The following is a 21166-nucleotide window of genomic DNA, read 5'->3' as shown; positions in this document are numbered from 1 at the left end:
TGTTTCCTGACAATTGCGTTTGGTTCATCCTGTTCATAATTGTGCACAGCAAGCCTCGGGCTCGCAGAGAAATGTTCACATTTCATCGAAATGTGTCAGCATGCCATTTAAAAGTAGCATCAATTAGAGAGTGCAATTAAAATAGCCGATGGTTTGTGCCTTTGTGTTAATGGAATGTGAATACATGGCAGCACAGGGGCCATGGATGTTGAAATACCTTTAACAAAACATGAAACTTCATTATGAGAGGAAATAATATAGGGTAATAATGTTTTCAACTTCTTTCCATTTGCTGTTGCTCAACTCGATTAAAATCATGATAATAACCTCAGCCGAATGCAGGCACCACGGTTTGATTATAAAACCCTGTATGACTCAATCTCAAATAAAAGTGCAACATACTAATGACACTTAGTCAGTAAGGGCTTTCTTTTCAGGTAACATGCACACAGAAAAGCTATGTCACAATATCTGGCCACTAGGATTCAAAGATGTTGGTTTGTAATTATTAAAGTTCACATATTTTTAACTCTTCTTTATTTTCCGTCAAATCGTTTACAGTATTAAATCTTCCAAAGCATTTACAAAATATGAAAAAGCAGATAGAAGTTGACTCACGTAGCGTACCTTCAGCTTCACCTGGATCTCTCTGGCCTTCCGCCGGGCTAGAACCTGGATGTGACTGGACACCTGAAAGACATAGACAACAGATAACACAGCGGAGTTAAGCATTGCATTTATGTGACATATTTCCAGCTAGAAGGTGTGACATCCTGGCTTTGTGGTTGGTACTTTTGCTTCACTGCAAAAAGGTCCTGAGTTCAAACCTAACCCCATCAGCTGGGAGCTTTAACTCTCAGCGTTTGCATGGATTCTCTCCAAGGGTTTCTGTTTCCTTCCGAGGTCCGAAAACACGCTGGTGAATTTGAGACTCTAAACTGGCCAGAGGTGCGAGTGTGAATATGTTGGTGCGGCAACCTGTCCACGGTGTACCTGGTGACACCCAAGGCTCATTGGGATACGTCCCAGCCCCCACTGACGGTGCACAGAATGAGCGCGCTCATAGGTATTGAACTTTCCTAAGAAGCTGTACTGCAACTCAACAGTCAGTTTACTGCTCTCGGATCAGCAAGTGTCCCTCTATCTGTCCAACCTGTCACACCTCCCATCTCTGATCCCTGACTGCTGCCCTTCTCCTCTCATCTCCACTCATCTCTCTTCATTCCCACCCTGACTCTGCCAGATGACTTAGCAGGGACCCATTCTCTCCACATCCATCACAGCCCCTACATCAGTGCATCTATATCGGATACCATAGTGGGGCTAGAGTTCCAAATCCCTTGTGCATCCCACCTCAGTCTCCCATCTAGATCACCATATTCTCCAGCTTCTATCGTCTCCTAACAAGCACCGCATCCATGAGGTGGTGAGGAAATAACACCGACATTTGATCCTATAGCATCTGTGCATTGGGCCCGGGCCCTAAATCAGTCGTCATCTCCAGTCCTCCAAACACATCGGTGTGAAGGGGGGGGGGGGGTCACTTAGCAGGACAGGATTTTCTGGAGGGGTTCAAAAATAGGGGCTGTTTCAAATGATATTTGCAGAGAACTCACCTGCTTCCTGGTCCGCGTCTTCCCCGTGCGAAGTTTGATATACCTTGCAATCAACTCATTTCGTCCTGTAAGAGTCCAGAAAACATCATTTTAGTCTGTTAAAAACTGGCGCAAGTTTCACTTACTGGGAATTTTCCAGACCTTTCAGCCGCACTGTACCCACCTTCGGGCTCAACATCATTTTAAATTAATATGTCATTAAATTTTACATTTATTTTTTCCTCAACTTTGACGGAGAGGCACAATAACATTAATGTATTAAATACTGAGAAAAATGACACAACATGCAATACGGTAGCTTCCACTTGTCCTAGGAAGAATTAATAGGGGAAAGTCAAGCGTTTTTTAAAAATGTATTTCCATATTTACTTTCCTGCTTTGAATTGCTTTAGTTAATATAATTTTTGTATACTGTTTGCTTGTATCTGTTATATCCTACTACCTGCCCTAAATCATATAAAAGTAAAAATGATCAAAATAAAAAACAAAACAAAAAAAACCCCACTCTAATAACTGCCTTGCGCTTGCCTCTACCGACCAGTCACGATGCAGATTACATCCATGTCTGTCCAGACTCATAAAATATATGGAGCGAGGACTTTGAAGGAATTGAATAAAATCCTACTAGACAGTTGTGTGAAATGTTGCCACAATCAGCGTATTTTTTCTTGAGTGACCCTGACCGTTGACCTTCGACCACCAAAATCTCATCAGTTCAGCCCCGAGTGCAAGCGAACATTTGTGCCAAATATGAAGAAACTCCCTCGAGGCGTTCCTGAGACATCGCGTTCGCGAGAACGGGAGCGACGGACGGACGGACAGACACACGGACGGATGGGAAGATGGATGGACAACCTGAAAAACATAACGCCGGCGTGGAGGCATAAAAATTGGAGAGATTTGAAAAAGTCTGAAGAGATTAAGTGCACCGGGCAACGCAACACCCACATTTAGCTTTACAGCTTCTTTTAATGTCAAGGTTATTTTCTTGCGTGGAGGAATTAAAATGTTTACCAAAGCTAACCATTAACTCATCATCAGTGAGCATGCTCTGCATGCCTGGCCAAACCAGAAAGCATGAGACAGACAGATGAGGAAATGTATATGCACTGTGCATTTCTATGCACATATTTATGCAAATAGTTGTGTGCTGAAGTCACAGTGTAATTAGCTACATTAACTGCTTAATACATGTGCACATATTTGGAAGAGTTTGCATGCATGCACGTATGGATGCATGTACAAACCCACATGCCCAAAGCAAGAGTCAAGGCTGTCAAGTGTGTCAACGCTGAAAACTGCAAGTATAAGTACATCACCGAGTAGATCCATCTGTCTGTGTGGGAGCCTGCATCAGGTCTCGGGCTGACCCCCCTGAGTGTACACTGAGCGTGTATCCCTACGGTGAATGTGCGTCTGCCACTGCTGACAGACAGGTCACATTGGCAGAGCAGGTGGAGGCTGCAGCCATGCGATCCCCAGACCGGACTCAGGACAGACACGGCACAGGCCAGTGACCAAAGGGGGCCCGGTCTGGTGAAGCTGCCAGGCAGCTGGTGTGTGTGTCAATGTTTATGGAATATGCCTTTACGCCCACAGTAAATCTTGGGCTCGTTCCCCCCCCACAGCCACAGTCTCTGGTTACAGTGGAGGGCAACGGTCATGTGGCTTCTTTCACCCTCTCCTCAAAAACTAAACCTCCAACAAAGTTTTTGTTGTGAATGTGGTTTAGAGGAGAAACAACATGGCTTGAGGGGCTATGTCCTACTCTTCGTGCAACGTAAGAGGGGCTGTATAAAAGCTAGTAGCTATTAAAACTATTATACATGGAATACACACTTGTGCAGACAGTGCTGAAATAAGTAGTTGATTAATCAATTACTTCATTTGTAGATAGTTAATCAGCAACTATTTCAGTAGTTATTAGGGTCAATATTGAGAAAAAATGCTAAACGTTTGCTGGTTGAAGCTTCCAAAGAATTGAAAATTTGCTGCTTTTCATTGTTTTATATCATTACCATTGAATGTCTTTGAGTTTTAGCCTGCTGGTTAAATAAAAAAGGCTACTTAAATTATCATATTGTGCTCTGGGGAAATTGTTGTGGGCACAATTTTTTAACATTTGATGGACAAAAAAAAGTGAAGTGAATAATCTTGGAGATAATTAATGAATTAAAAATGTAATTAATCATCAATGGCAGCCATATATTTGGGATCAGCCCATTTACAAAGCGGTACTAAGAAATGGGAGGACACGGACAAAAACAAAACATCAGTTACAGTGAATCACACAACTCTTGCACTCAAAGGAGATCTCTTATGCTCCCACACAGGCCCCCACACATATGCAAACACACACACACACACACACACGCAAACACCTAAACACACACACACACACACACACACACACACACACACACACACACACACACACACACACACACACACACACACACACACACACACACACACGAGTTTGCTTGACTTTGCACCACCTCTTAAACACGGTCATTTTTCCCTTTGGCACCACATCTCCATGTGAATTAACACACAGATCAGTCACGACACACAACTGGTACAAACTCCTCAGATTTTCCCATCACATAGTGACACTTGGGTCAGACCTCACAACACTCCACAAACCAGCCAATCAAGTGACCCCCAAATGGTGAAAAGAAGAAGCCTGATACCCAGCTGAAGCCCCATCAGAAATTTCGTCAGCTAATAAAAGTGATCAGATTTTGCAGGGAATGCAAATCACTGTTTCTTCCCCGTGCTCATGTGACCTGATCGTCCTGGTCCTTGCAGTTTGTTCAGACATTTAATGCTTTTTGAAAGCATGTGTATTTTGTTGTGAAGTACTAACAGAATGAAAACTGGAAACCATTCGGCCAGAAGTCTGATATTATAAAGTGTTAGGTACAACCTTTTTAATGCAATAACAAAAAACCAGCAAAGGATTTCCTGAAGAAAAATTCAGGTGATTGCTGTAAGCACTGATGAAGACTGGAATAAATTCTGGAAGACCTTCTAATCACAAGAAAACTTACTGTATGATATTTTTTCTTTCATATTTTGTTTATACTGTAAGTTGTATTTCGGATGGAGCACGTTTTGACAAAATCTAAAAGATGGTAATAATAAAATAACATTAAAACTACATTAAGTATGGTAGGTAAAAGTTGAACCAGAAAGTGTGTCTGTAAACTTTGCAGGATGTTTGCAACAGTTTGCTTAATAATTTTACAGTTTGCCCTAGTTTTTGCTTCCAAATTAGATTGGAAATCTTTTGCAAAATCCGATTGTCTAACTTCATGTGTTTCTTGCCCTGTCTGGCCCTAAAAGCCGCACAAGACTAGCAGCAAAGGTTCTGGAAAGGTGGGAAACACATCTCCTGGAAGTCTACTGCTCAAAAAGTGGCGCAAATGTTCACATTATGCAACAGAGTGATATTATCTGTGAATCAGTGAAGGAATCAGTGTTGGCTTGAAAAGCAAAAGAGGAAAAAGTGGTCGATGTTAGTCCTCTTAAAACTCCAGATTCCTGAAACACAAAGACACACACACACACACATATAGACACACACATATTACCAAGCTGTAGAACTGCCTTTGTGTGAAGCTTTTGTGGACTAAACCCCTCTCTCAAATGCTGTCTACTCGAGTTTATACACACAGTCGCACACAGAGATATAGACATAGCCCCAGTTGAGGCATTCATTCTGTCTCAATCTTATTTTCCTTTCAGGGCTGTAACTCCTCAACCGTTTACTGTTTATCAGGGGGTGCACTCGCCGGCCGATTGTTTGAGCACCTAAATACATATTTCTTTAATTCCCCGGGGATTAAGAAAGTGTTCCACATTTCCTCGCAAATCAAACTGCTGAAAATACGACCAGAGAGCTTTGTCAAAGTCCTCGCAGTACTTGACCTTAAATGAACATTAAGTTGCCTGTATCGAATTCCTCACATTACAGCAGCGAGTTCTTCCAGTTCCCAGCCATTTATCTTTGGGAAAGTTCACTCACTGTACAGTAAGATGTACATTGTGTATCCAAACCAATTAGGATTTTCAAAGTAGCAGACACAGATGCGTGAGCATGTCTCCACAGTTGAATAAAAACAGAAAAGCAGCCCCCTCTTTTCATTTGTCAGCCAGACACTTGTGAAACTATGTTATGGATTTGCAAGACCCTCGTGGGCCTAAGTTGATCGACCTGTAAAGTGCCATGTTAACAGCAGGTCAAGTTCACGCATGGAAGACACTGAAATTAGAGCTGTAAAGTTACATGTCTGGCAGGATGCATTAAATAAATAAGTAAATAAATAAATAAATAAAATTATATTATATTATACACACACACACAGACACACACACACACACACACACACACACACACACACACACACACACACACACCTCTACACATATGCATGTGTTTATATCTTCTTGGGAATAATGATTTAAAAAGTTATTCTACCACCAACAGCGCAAATGACACACTGTTTTATCGACAGTATCCCCATTCAAAATTAGCCGGGTATGTACTGCAAACATTAAACAGCTTTTTTAATCGGCTGTCAAAGAGGCTTTGCTCCATATTCCTGTATCAGATGCCCTACCACTCCTTGAGTGAGTGCTTGGGGAAGGGCCCATCAAAAATACCCTCCAACACACCCAGGAGATCAGAGACGGGACTCAGTCACACAGCGATGAGATCATGATATCCAATGGGAGTAGCACAGACAGAGAACTTGTGCCAGCCAAGGCTGCAGGAAAGTCAGTGGGAACATTATACCATCACCCACTGGTGCAGAGTTTGATGTTGTTTATCACACTGCCCGCAGTCATGGACTTGTCTGGGGGAAATCCGATTCTGGAAAAATTTCTTAAGGGCATGAAAAGTCACTGACCACAGCAGAGTTCAGGGGATACTACTGGGTTGTGTAACTTAGAAAACACTGGAATCTCTGAGGTTATAGGGGAATATTTCTGTGGCCGGTACATGGTTGGTTAAGTTTCCCTATTGTATACTGCTTAATATTTATTGTTTCCACACTGCCAGGGATAGAACTGTCTTTGACGTGACTCTTTGATATGATTTTTAAAAGTTACTGTGGGGTCTAGGGACACAGTACCACTCAGTCAGATTGGTACTGTGTCCCAGATTACACCTTTTCTAATGTATTTCTAACTTAAAGCCACCCAATGTAACTCTCTTTCCACAAGTGGTAATTATAGAAGTATGTGTGAGAACTGTTCATGTACTCGACTACAGTGTAGCAGAGTCAGCTTTGCCTCCAATTATTCCCAGTAGCCAACTATTGTTCTGCAAAAAAACAACACCAAAAAAAAAAAACCCCTTGTGGTCCAAAAAATCCTTTCTTTACAAAACCACCACAGTAAAAGACGTGTCTGTAAATTGTTGACAGGACACCCCGAATGGCAGACAAGGTCAATGTGTAATTTGTAGGTTGCATTAGACTTTCTAAAAAAGCCATAGAAATACTTAAGTATGACACCTAAAACATACTGTAACAGAAGCAAAAGTAGAGAAGTCAGTGTACCGATCCACAAACAATGCACAATGGAATGAGTTTTATGTAAGGTAACATGCGGCCAGGGACTGCTGTGGCACTAAAAACTGTGTTGGCAGCCCAAAGTGAATGATTTATGGTTAACCATTGGCGGAAACACCAAATTTTGTGTGGAGCACTCGGATGATGGCTGATAACCGACTGATTAATTAAGGCCATATCGGTGCTGATGGAGCCTGCGTCGGGTTTGAAATGGAACATTGGAGGTGCACTACACAAGATAACGTTTTCCCCAAAATCCACACAGGTATAAAAAGAAAAGAGCAACGCAAAAACCTCTGGACATTATCCGCGCACATTCGCTCACATGCAGAAAAGCATGGTCCAGTCTTAAGAAAAACAAAAACATCGAAACTATGTATCACATTCACTCCTGGAGCGGAAGTGATGCTAAAGGGCTTTAAAAAAAACTGTTATGGTGGTTTGCTTTCTCCTCTCCTCCTCCTCAAGCCTGTCGGCAGAGGTCATGGGGAGGTGGATGTGGTTAGTGAAGGCGGCCTACAACGTTCCCTCCAAAGTCAACCTCTGGGCCTGGCTGGTCGTAAATCTGCCCTTGCCCAACGGGGCTGCGGTCATCACTGGCCTGGTCTGATCTCCCTTTCTCCCTCTCTCTCTCTCTCTCTCTCTCTCTCCTTCTCTGTGTCTCTCTCAGCCCAGTGCATTCCTGACATTCCTGTATACTGACTGGTCCGCACCGGGTCTTGCATCTGCTGCTCCAACATCACCCCATGGGTCCATGTCCTGTTATTGTGTGTGCAACAACAGCTCTATGTACCAAAACTCTATTTAAATCTGTTTAAAATTAACCCTAACACTTAAATTATGTTTTACTATAATTACATAATTATAACTACAATTTTCATTAAAACGCAAAAGCAATTAACACCTTGAAATATACAGCCATCTCTGCACAACAACATTTCCCCTATGTGCTCAGCTATGCTTAGGTTTGTGGCGGAAATATTTTGGTTGCTGCTGTCATACTTAAGTTATTTCATTTTATCATTGAATTTTGGTCAGTGTGCCCCTGTACAGTTGTGTATGTATGTCTAACTGTATATTAACTGCCATCCTCGCGGAAGACACATCTGCCAGCCATATGTTTTCCCTCCGAAGCACATGTGCCCCCACTATGTCTGCTCAGGAGAACAAAGGTCACATTTAGGCTGCAGGAATGTCTTGGCCGGGTGTCCTTTCCCCTCTGATAGAACCTGGATGCAGCCTTACTGAGCTCTGAAAAGTCAGTCACTAAGCATGTCTACTTTAACCCAAAATGTGGATAATTTAAAAATTGACAACTGGAATAAAAATTGCTCACAATTTTTTTTTTTTCTCTTTTGGTCCATCTTTTCACCTTTGAAATAGTGAATTAGAAATTGAACTGCTGTTTTTTCCAAAGTAGATAGAGACTCGCACAAATAAAAGAAATAATAATATGGAGATTCACAAAATATAAGTACGTTGACTGTGTTAATATAATAATCCGGAACATGCAGTAAGTGCGGGAAGTGCTTTACCTCATCATGACAGGATATGTGGAGACACAGTGTGACAATAGAAATAGTTTGAAGTCAGTGATGTAGGTGGGCCTCAAACTCCGGCGATTTGTGTACAATTACATACTCAACACTTAGTAAAGTTTTACTTGATAAAGCCCAAATTTTTTCCAATGTTGTCATGTGACAAGAAACAAGGAAACTCCTCTTCCGTTGGGGCTACTGTAATGTATTCTTTTCAAATTAGAGGGATGCAATTGGCCAGTTACTATTCACAAAATGTAAAAGTATTTTTGAATTTCATGCAGACACGAGAGTAGGTAAAATAGAGAGCGTGTTCAATTGGTAAACTCCTAATTACCAATTTCAACTGATTGCCAGGTCAGCTGAACATACATACAGTGAATCAAGCTTCCAATACTGAACAAATTATAAATTTTCCGTCTATTAATCTGGGTCTAAATGGAGCAGTTCTTTCACAGAGATTCCTCTAGAAATCAACAACTGCTTTTGAGGTGAACACAACTGATGTAAAAGTCTCAGAACTTTGTGTTTTACCTGTCTTTAATAAGTATACCAAATTACATCGTTTTTTTTCCAGGAAACTCTTGAGAACAATGGCAATTGAGAGCAAATAAAGGATCCGTAACATTAAGTGTTATTTCCCATCCCATATTAACTCAATTTCTCTGAGTTGGTCTCTGACTATCATTGACAGGTGTCATTGAAGCTTCCTCTCTCCGGGTGACTCTCAAACGCAGAGCGACATGCGGGACTCGTCAGCATGGTAACCAGTCGCACTGCTGTCCGAGCCAAATCTAAAGTTTGCTACTGACTTCTGACAAAGTATAGTATTTCTAGCAGAGGAGTAAATTTAACAGATGTCATGTTATATTAATATAACCTGCCATGAGTGTCCTTGCAGTTACAGAGATTATGCCGGGATAGTTTGCTCAACGTATGTTAATTGCACGGGCAGATAAAATTACAGTGACAGCTCTGTTACATGGCTGTCGCTGCTCACCGTGTCCTTTTGGGTCACTCTGTGGGAAACAGAGAAGAGAAGTACATAAAGAAAGACAGTGACGGAGATGAAGGGATCGGTGTCTAGATTCCACGAGTTCATTATCAGCAGGGGGTTTCCTCGAAACCCTACAATGTGAGAGCACTGTGAGCAGTTTTTAATACTTGATGCCACAGACACTGACAACCATATTTCCTGTTAAATTTTGCTTTAGCATGACAGTGGAGCCCTTCACATGCTTTCATTAATTCAATATTAGCATCTACTGACTTTCAGTGGAATCACATTTTTTTAATCATGTCACAAAATTCCGTTGTTAAAACTAAGGATTTCAATCAAAGTGTAATTAAAGAATTAACAAAATGTTTCTGACCTTGAGAATGCGCACACAGCGAGGTGCAAACCAGTGCGAGGTTCAGAAAAAGGCCGTCAAAATTAAAGGCATTCGAGAATCCCCTTGGCCTGGCAGTTTAGATGCTGACCATTAAAGTGTAACGTTCTCTGTTTGAGTCCAGCCAGGGACCTTGTATATCAACACCCCCCCCCCCACACACACACACACACACACACACAGTTCTCTGCATGTCTTCATGCAGAGAAATGAGACATGGTTACCAAAGGAAACCAGGAAACCAAGCCCCAGAGGCTTCTTCAAAAGGTCTACAGGTCAAGGTCGCCGGGGAATCTCTCACTTTACTACAGAAGTTCTGACCTGGGTGAGGACTCGCTGTTGCTTTCCGCTGACCTTTATAATCACCTTCTTTATGAGGATCACTTGAGACAAAAACATATTTGCATTGCCTGACAAAAACCAACAACGGGTTTGACATGATGCGCAAGCGAAGCTCAGCGGAAGGATGATTCCTTGTGTCGGCATTCTTTGTTCTGAACTGACAGAAAAACATGTCACTACTGAGGGAAACTTTGTTGACTTTGTCCACGACACCAACACAAGCAGTCCCCCCCCCACAGGATGTAAGACCCATCAAAATATGAGAAAAGTGCTCCTCTAACAGATGTGAGGAAATCAAGTGTGACCAAACCAAACAGCTGCATAAAACATGGTGCGATGCAAGATTTAATGCTGCTGAATGAGAATGATTCAAAAGACATCATAAATTAAAACAATTACAATTGCAAAAGTGGCACATAAATTAATATGGCAGTTATATGGCAGCAAATAAACAGGGAAGATAATCATATTTCCAGTGCCACATTCTTCTAGTGAGAGCTGTCAGCACATTGGTTTCCAGTGCACAACAAGTTTGGGACTGTTTTTCCATTATTGCAGCATGAGGCCTTCGGTCAGACCACAGGGCATGTCTCTCGCTGAGAGCCACACAAGGCAGGAAATGTTTTCCTTGGCAGATGCATGTCAAATTACCGCTGGAGCGCATAACTGCCACAATATCCGTGACACCGTCCCTAATAAGCAAGCTAATGGGTCTGTCGAGTAACGGGCGCGAGGGCCAGCGCTATGCACAGCATTATGGGAAAAAAATGTGGTGAAGGTACATGGGGTATATGGGGTAAAAACATTCCATTCAATTTAGGAATTTATGATGGGGAAAGCGAACCGAACACATTCTTTTTGTTTAGCTGCTCAGAGACTCAATATCATATTGTTTAGCAAAGAATGGCATTCATTCCTCAAAGGAGAATTCAACCTAAAATTCAGAGTATGTTGCTCTCGGCCAACGGACATAGTTATTTTGCTAGGAGTTTGTTTTGTCTATGTGTCCATATTTAGCCTGTGCGAGGAGACTAAATGACATTTCTATAAGTATCAAATCATCGCTTCACTATTTCATGTATGCCTTTAAAGATATTCTCAGCTGATATTTGATTTGGCTACCTGATTTAAGACCACCCATCAGCGCTTTAACAACATTAACAACACTAAAGACCTTCAAAGTGGCTTTGCATTGATTGCGGTTGCTTGAATGACTTGAGTTGTTGGCCACATGCGACCCCGGGGATGGTGATAAAAGTGGAGGACCGTGGAGCTGCAGAGGCTGTAAGGGAAGAGCTGGATGGGCTGTTTAGGGGCAATGGGGGCAAAGTGGGCCGTGCACGGGCTCAGTCTCGCCTCATGTCTCAAGTCATAAATCTGTATTTGCAGCAAGGCTATCATGTTGAACGCAGAGAGCAGCTGGAGCTGAACTGAAAGGCAAATGGACTGACTGACGGACTGACAGGAAGGAGAAAAGGTTATTCATAAAGGACAAAGACAGACAGGGAGTCTGAGACAAAGAGATGTGGGGAGGTAAATCACAGATATAACCGTGAGCAGAAGAGGGTGGCACAAAGACACAGTCTCTACCTTTTGTCCCTCTGAAACACACACATATACACACACCGGGGACAGGTGTGAGAGAGGTCTGCCGAGACCAGAGGCCATGCAAGACACTACTGACCACCTTGGTGTTTATTTGTCCAGCCCCCTCCTCCCCTCCAGGCGTTCAAAGGGTAAACGTCTATTCTGGTTTAGCGTTACAGCCAAGCTGCCTTGAACCCTCGGGCTCCCAAGCGCACATGCCATTCCTGGCGGGCCAACGCGCTCCCTGGCGCACATCACCTGCCCCTGACCCCCACAGGGAGGAAGGTGCACCTCAGTGCCTGCCTTGCCAAAAAGCACAACCTCCTACCACCTTTGTTCATCTGGCCCCCCATCCCCGTGACACAGAATGAACCACCTGCCCCGCTCTCATCTGCCCCCTGCAACTATTATTACAGGCTTTATAAGGGGTTTAAGTGTGGCACCGTGACAAAATAAAGCGATGACAGAGGCTGTCTGATAGCGCCACTACCTCCGTCTGCCCTGTTTTCCACCGACCAGATCCGCTATCAAACACTCAGGCAAGAGGACCTGCTATGGCCATACCATCTGTTACCAAACATCTTTCAGCAAGATGTCGCGGAGGAATGTCACTTCACCCTCCAAACACCTGTTTGGCCTTGACATTATCCGAAGATTCACTGAGGAAATACCTGCAGCATAGTTATTTTGGTCTTTTACCTCAAATCATTATCAAATGCAAGGAAATAAACAAATCTCAGGAGGGCTCTCCATTATCCCAGCCAGAGATACAATGGGGCAAAGACCGTCATCATCATCGTCACGATGGTGATGATGGCGAAAATCATAGTTAAATTCATTTTTCTGAAAGTGGCAGTCAAGGGTTTTCATTGTCAGCCAAATATCATAGTTTCAGATATGAGATGCACAAACTGTGCATGAGAAGCATAATGTGTATGTATGTGTAGAAGAATGAGTGATTTGAGTGTGAGCGCCTGTTTCTGACACATCGTGCCCTCAAACCGTGCGTTACAGGACCAAGTGGAGCTGACAGCTGTGCAGGAAACAGGAGCGATGTGAAACTTGACCACGAGGAGTGGTGGTGAATGGGTGTGTGGGTGTGTGTGTGTGTGTGTGTGTGTGTGCATGGGTGGGAGTATGTGAAACAAACTGTCTGACCATATGAAGTACAGTTTATAGTGGGAAGTGTGAAGAAGCAGAGTATTTATCTGTTTATTCCCACAGTACTTCAGATGTGGGTTGCATTCCGTCTACAATAAATATTTTACTGCAAATTAATCTTCAGTCATCAACTTCTCATTGACATTGAATTGAAAACAAACATCTTAACGGAGCCAATTTTCACAGATTTAACAGGAGCAGGAAAGGCTATTTATTGTTATTTCCCTAATTTTGTCTTCAAACAGCTTGTTCAGCGTGATCAAACTTTTTGTAGCCAATGATATAAGTATGATATGAGTTCAATATATAAGGGATATATATATATATATATATAAGGGAAAGATAGATATATATGAGGTATATAAAGTAAAAAGTATGTAAAGGTGTGCGAGCAAGCAGTGATGTGAGTGTATTTTTATATGTTTAGTCCTCTTCATAGCAGTGGAGTTATTTTTCTCTATTTTTGTGTGTGAATGTGTGTGTGTGTGTGTGTATCTATATTTATAAATACACATATATCTATATCTATATATCTATATCTGTATATCTATCTATCTATGTATATCTATATCTATATCTCTATATCTCTATCTATCTATATCTCTATATCTCTATATATCTATCTAATCTATCTATCTATCTATCATATATATATATAAAGTTTTCATGCAAAATATAGTTTTGTTTGTGCTGTTACAGTATAGAACCAACTGACCAACTTGAATTGAAGGACAATTATCCCCAACCATGGTCTTCACATGAGCTGGTCCCCAGGCCTTTTGTTTATCATCTCATTCGAGAAGAAAAAGATAAGACAGATGATGAAAGAGGTGGGCATACCGTACATCTTGCCCTCATCAGAGAGGATGATCTTCCTGCGGCCACAGGGAGGGTAGATGGCCAGGGCCTCCTGAAAGCTCTGCTCAATGTCAGGGCTCCACACGCCCTCCGCATCATTTTCCAGGGGTTTGTCGAGTCCATCCCCCAGCTCCTCACTCCCGCCCCTGGGGGAGGGAGCCGTCACCCACTCCGCAGACGTGGTGGGAAGACAAAAAGGGCGCCACAGAGCAGGGGGGGGTGGGTCAGGGGTTGGGGGAGATGAGGGTGGAAGGAGAGGGAGGAGGAGGAGGCTGCAGGGAGTGGATCTGCCTTTATGAAATCCACAAGTGTGATGATGATGATGATGAGTCTGGATGTGGCGGGATAGTCCTGGGAAAGGGAAAAAAAAGGATGATAACATTGATGTGGTGCTGTTTAAGGAGGAAGTCTCTAAAATCCAGAATTACCTGGGGGAAGGATTTCTTAGGTTCCCCTCGCAAAAATGTACGTTTTGTGAAGAAAAGAATAATCCAATCTAGATTTTTGTCCTTTTTTCTGACAAGGATTTACTAATTTAAATGTTCTATATAATCTATACTTTTAAGAATAATAATATAACAACAGTTGATATGTTCCGACACACTGAGCACCAACACTTTCACATAATGCAAATTTGGCAAAATGACTTTCTGTTTTTAAAAATCATTCACTCATGCACACTTTACATATATAACACTTACAGGAGGAAGAAAAGAGAAAAAGCCCACATTAACATTCAAAAGTAATTAACAAGGCTGCAACTAACACTTATTTGATATCATTAATTAATGTGTTCATATCTTTTGAATAATCAATTAATTGTTTAGGCTATAAAATGTCAGGGAATTTCCCTTAACCCAAGGTGTTGTCTTCAGATGGCTTGTTTTGTGCAAACAAGAGTTAAAATCTCAAAGATACTGAATTAAAAATAATGTACTCCAGAGGAAAGCAGCAAATTCTCACATTAAAGATGCAAGAATCCAAAAATGTATGACATTTTTCCTTGATAGTTTACTTAAACAAATAATTGATTATTTAAGGAAAAGAAATTTTTCATTCTTTGACTAAACAATTAATAAACTTATCAAGTCAGAACTAATCATGAATATGTGGGCTGCTTTAGACGAACACTTTGCAGACCCTTATAATTCATTCACAAAATGACGACTTTTCAGGAACGCAGAAAAATGTTTTTTGTGTCTTAAAGACTCTCATAAACTCAAGGGCTCCAACATTTGCAGACCAGCTAATTCTTCATATCACATTAAAACATAAAAGCCACTAAAATCAGACTGACAAAGTTTTCATCCTAGAAATGCTCCTGAGACCAGATGACATCACCACCTAGGCTGGTTAGCAACCTAGCCGCTACTTTAGGGCAGTCACATGAATCTCATGGCGGACTACATGATCACATCAGCCCCATAGCTGCTAATCCCGATTTGGAAAAAGCACCTCAGATCATTGATTAGGTTACTGCCACTGTGAAAACAAATAAAGTGGCACCTAGCGCTGAGACAACGGCAGGGCAGGAGAGGGGCTGCAGGATGGGGCCTAAAGTCAACAAATGAGTAGACACATTAAAGTGGGATCACTGTCCTCAGACACACTTAGACACGCATGCCAAGGAGGATCATACCAGGATATTAAGGCCAGGGGGCTTTTTAGGTTGCCCATTTCTTCATCAGCACTAAAACTGACTGTATTATTAAACTTATAGATCATCTGCTGAGATTTGAATGTGTTCGTGCATTGTTTTGGGTGGGGAGAGTATTACATTAACCAGCTGACTAATTAAATGGATTAATTTTACATTCCATTGGCTCTTTGTGAAGCAAAAAATGGCCAAACAGCAATGAGATCCACATGCAAGTGACAGCATAGGGATGAATGACTTGCAAAAAGTCTGCCGACGCACAGCATTCATATCCTGTTTTCTCTACACACCAGTTTGTTTAGGATGTGCACACTGCGCTTATACATTTGAGTGGAGAGCATGAGACAGACGTCAGCTCCACCTCTTCCTCTCGGCGGACATGCAGGAGAAAAATGGAAATCGGGCACAGATGGTAGGACATGGTTAAGAAAGGACTCACAAACCCGTGAGTCAGTACAAACAGAGCTTTGTGTTTGTCATCAACGTTTTTCCTGCCACCATGTAACTAAGAGACCTCCATGTCCATCTAGGGCAACAAAAGGAAAAGCAGCAACCATTACGTCAGGAATAATCCAAACCATGAATGAGTGTGTTAGGTGTGGAGGCAGTACAGGGGGTCTAAGTTCTTCAAGGTTACAGTTGAAAAGGGGTCATAGTGATCTGATGAGTGAGTCAGTGTGCTGTAGGGAGTGAGTAAGACTCTCCAGCCGGTCCGTCCAGTTCCTCCCCTCGCACTTCCTCTGAGCCCCCTGATGTTCCACAATGCTTCCTGCAAAGCGTCCGGCCAGTTGGCCATTCTCCCCATCTCCCTCCTCTCGCACTCTCTCTCTCACTCTCTCTCTCTCACACACACACACACACACACACACACACACACACACACACACACACACACACACACACACACACACACACACACACACACACACACACACACACACACACACACACGCATGTAAAGATGCACACGGAAAAAATAAACTCATGCCCACACAAACACAACTCCAAGTCCCACACGATATGAATGATATTGGTTTTTGAGGTTGATATCTGTGCCGGTAAGTGGAGAGCTGAAACGATTAGTACAAATCATCGTTTCATCGAATAACAAAATAATTTTTAAAAAAAAATCAGCAACTATTTTGATAGTCGAGAAATCATTTCATTTTTTTTTTTTAATAATTAAAAAATGTCAGACATTTTATGGTTCAATCATAATTCAATCTAAAGTGAAATGTATTCCTGTGCGGTCGAAAAGGGTCATTGTTAGTGAGTTGGTAAGTCATTTATCAAGAAGCGACACCACACAGATGTAAGTGAGACATTGCTCATTATCATCTAGTTAACAGGTCTTGTCCTGTGAAGCTGTGAATGTTTTAGTAACCGATTGCTTTTACAGCTTATGCTTAAAAAAAATAAATGATTCAGCCTGTTAAAACTTGTCTTCAAAAAGTAGGACTCAACAAATACAAATAATAATAATACAAATCTCAAAGAAATACTGCCTTTACATCTGCTGTGTATATAGATCAGAATATGTTAATAGCATTCTTGTAAAACCCAGACATCAACCATTAAAAAGAATGGCTGAAAGCATAGAAACGAATCAAATTAGAGCATCAAATCAAACAACAAAATCATGATCGAATTACATAGAGACAACATGTAGAAAGTCTTCCTGATGGTGCTAATTTGTGGTTGTGTATTTTATCCCAAAAATCCTACTCGTCACAAGCCATAATCTTGATCACAAACCAGCTAATCGACAGTGAGCCAGTGGCTTCGCTAAAATCACGCCAAAACAAAACTTTGTGAAATCAATCACAAAACATAACTCAAATTTGACATTTCAATTGTTAGTGTAACCGACTTTGAACTAACTGCAACTCCAGCTCAGGGCCACTGTAGGTCACTGTGAGATTTGTGGAGGCCATAAACCATTAGTGTGCTGCTCGTAGCTTTAGTCAAACCGTCCAGGAGGTTAATTAACCTAAGCCTATGCCTTAAAACAAGCCCCCCTTCCATCCCTCACCCGTCCCACTCAGTCTCCCATCCACCCCCAGCGAGGCCCCTCTTCCCTGGATCCGCTCAACGGGATAATCCCTCAGCTGGTGCTGTGGACGGGGGGCCCAAAACCCCCTGACTGCCCCACACCCATTAATACAACTGCGTGCGTGCGTGCGCACACACACACACACACACACACACACACACACACACACACACACACACACACACACACACACACACTAAATAAAACAAACTCGTTGCAACAAATTAAGAGGGAAAAAAAAAAAAAAAAAAAAATTAATCCAAGCATCAAAGAAACACACACACACACAGACACACACACACACACACACACACACACACACACACACACACACACACACACATCAAAACACGGGCAAACAACACAAGAATCAGCAGGTTAACTGAGCCTCTATGCACCTTTGGCCTGGACCAGTGCCAGCCAGGTGGGCGGGTGTCTAGGCTACATGAGGTACTGAGGCCTGAACTCAGTACTCTGTGTCAGTGTATCTCATGTTTTTGGTGTTTTTAGCCAAACCAGCAGCGTTGGTCCACCACTTTGGTCCAGTCTAAAATATCTCAACAACTATTTAATGTTTAGCCATGAAATTTTGTATAGACGTTCATGGTTCCGAGACAATGTCTCCAGCAGAATATGATCACCCCCCAACTTTTCCTTTAGCGCCACCAGCATGTTGACATTTGAGGTTTTGAGTGAAATGTCTCAGCAAACCTTTGAATGGACTGCCATGAAATTTTGTTCATTTATGTCCCCTACAGGATAAATAAATCATAAAACCTTGGGTGGTCCTCTGACTTGTTTCAACAAGACTTGTTTCGACCGATGAAGTCAAAATTTGTATTTGCCCGATACTTTGGTTTGTGACCAAATAATATAATAACATTCGCGGCATCCTCAGCTGTACTTTGTGTTTAGTGCTTATTAGTAAATTTTGGCATGCTGACACTCTAAACTAAGAGGGTGAACTTGGTAATTATCGCGTCTGCTAAACATGAGCATGTTAACATTGTCAGTGGGGGCATGTAAGCATGCAGATGTTAGCATTTAGCTCAAAGCGCTGCTGTGTTTAAGTACATCCTGGCCGAGCTGCTAGCATGGTTGTAGACTCTCTTTCTTGTTGGTATTCAGCTCAGACGTTAAACGTAATGCGACTAAATTCCAAGGCAACCACTATCAATAATTACTAATATAACTTAAGACCAGGAAATGTTCTCACATTGAGAACATGAAACCGTCAAATGTTTGGCTTTTTGCTTGAAATGTGACTCAGACGATTATCCAATTATCAAAATAGTTGCCAATTAATTTTCCTGTCAATAAATTAACTTATTAATTGACAAGTCACTGCAGCTCTAGTTGGTCAATATTCCTACGAAAAATAGAAGAAAAAAAAAAAAACCGCAAAAAAAAAAAAAGATTTATGTAAGTTATTGTTTGTCTCAAAAGCTCCAGAAAGCTACAGTACTTGTTAACACCTAGTTAACAGTGTGTGTCTCTCTGTCTGTCTGTGCATGCATTTGTGTGTGTATTTGGCGAGTGTGGGTGTGTGTGAGTGCGTGTGTGTACTCAACTGGTCACAATCTCTACTAATCAGGCCGGGAATGTAAAGGCAGGAAACACAGTCTGAGAATAAGGCAGCAGTATGGGATCAGGCTATGCGATGGAAAGTCGCAGTGAGAGCCAGTGGAGACAAACGGGTTTGTTTTGTCGGGTTTTTGCTGAGAGGACATGTTCTCTGGCACCGACTGCCACAGTGCTACACCAGCGGGAGCCTCCAGACTCTCCACACACACACACACACACACACACACACACACACACGTGTATACAACGCTTGTGGGTTTCGAACTTGAGATACTACAGTCATGTTCATATGAACATGCAAAGAGCAAACACCCCCTTCAAACACACAAAAAGTCTAAAAATAGCACTTTCCTAAAGCCCAATTTGACATATCCAAATTACTAGTTTTGTCCAACCAACAGTACAAAACTCAAAGCTATTCAATTTATTATCACATGCGACAACGAAAAGCAGCAAGTACTCACAACTGAGTAGCTGGAATTGGGGAAACTTTAAACATTTGGCTTGAAAAATGACTCAAGTGATTAACTGATTATCAAAATGATTGCCATTTAATTTTCTGTCCACTGACCATTCATCATTTCAGCTGTGTGACTTATATATGATAGAGGATGATGTCGTTACTTGAGGGTAAAAAAAAAATGAATCTGATAACGACAACCTGACTGATATTCCTTTTTTACAAAAACACTTAACAAAAATATTTTGAGCTATCATCCCTTTCATTTGATTATAAATTTTATACATAGAGCATGTACTGAGGTAAAATATTTTATATTTAATAGAATTAATCAAAGATTACATTAATTCTACATAAAAGATGATAGTTTTACTGCTCAGGAAGGACTAACAAAAAATAAATCATTAGAGGAAATTGCTAAAGAAAGAATTAAATCATCAGTCTTTGTGAATAGTAACTGTAAATAAAATAAAACAAAAATATTGTAAACTTAAAGTAGCTATAATCCATATTTTATATGACGAATGGATTAAATGACCACATGTAATGTGAAAAGTGTTGCTTGTACTGACAAACCCACAGATAATTATCAACCAGCTCTGCAGTACCCTCTGCTCTCGTTTTGGTGTCTTTCAGTTCATTGTTTTGGTCTTACAGCTTGCAATGTTTACGGTTTTGGTTCAGACTCGCCGCTCATAGTACAATTTCCAGACGCCGCAGGCATCTGTTTTTAAAACTTGTAAAACTCTTTAAAACTCTACCTGCCCAACACTGAACAGCAGACAGACAGTGGTTAGCAAATAACTGGTGAACGTAGTGGAGCATTTAGCAGCTAAAAGGCCAGATAATTCCCCCAGGAGAGGGTAGAGACCAAAAACAGAGCCAAGAGAGAGTTAATGTTGGACATACATTTGCCAGGTGGCCAGACACACTTTATAAAAGGTGATAATATGTCAGTGTTGTGTTAACAGTTTGTTCTCAATGCCCCCAAGTGTCCAAAAAATCAGTTACAGAAGGTCTAAATAAAGAAAAATAGGAATCAAAAATACTTACAAATTCAGCCTCAATAATTTCATAGGCTGCAATTTGTATATTTATGTCTTTTTCACCTTTATACAAATCCCACAGTTCCACCTCCTTATCTAATGGCATCCAGAGAGGACAGAGGGTCAAGACTCGGTAGTCATTAGCTAAAGAGTCGTAGTCACAGAGGACAGAGGGTCTATCAGACCAGTCCCAGATAATCCAAACAGAAAGATCCATCAGACTGGCTGGAATCAATAGACAACCCAGTTACACACACACTACACAGAGCTTTGGGTGCAGAGTGCTGTTGG

At 41.6% G+C, this 21166-nt stretch overlaps 1 protein-coding gene across 1 annotated transcript in view; it reads right to left on the bottom strand.

Moving 5' to 3' along the window:
- LOC120792898 (transcriptional enhancer factor TEF-3-like) overlaps positions 1-21166 on the bottom strand; it is a 39698-nt gene that overhangs the window by 13132 nt on the left and 5400 nt on the right. Inside the window, exons 3-5 of the mRNA XM_040132292.1 lie at positions 14058-14426; positions 1617-1681; positions 628-690 (exon numbers count right to left, since the gene is read on the bottom strand). Coding sequence (XP_039988226.1) covers positions 628-690; positions 1617-1681; positions 14058-14426 — 497 coding nt within the window. The remainder of the gene's footprint in view (positions 1-627; positions 691-1616; positions 1682-14057; positions 14427-21166) is intronic.

This window comes from Xiphias gladius, chromosome 8 (genome assembly GCF_016859285.1).
Source record: "Xiphias gladius isolate SHS-SW01 ecotype Sanya breed wild chromosome 8, ASM1685928v1, whole genome shotgun sequence".
Classification (NCBI taxonomy): Eukaryota; Metazoa; Chordata; class Actinopteri; order Istiophoriformes; family Xiphiidae; genus Xiphias; species Xiphias gladius.
This window is presented reverse-complemented; position numbering and strand designations above follow the sequence as displayed.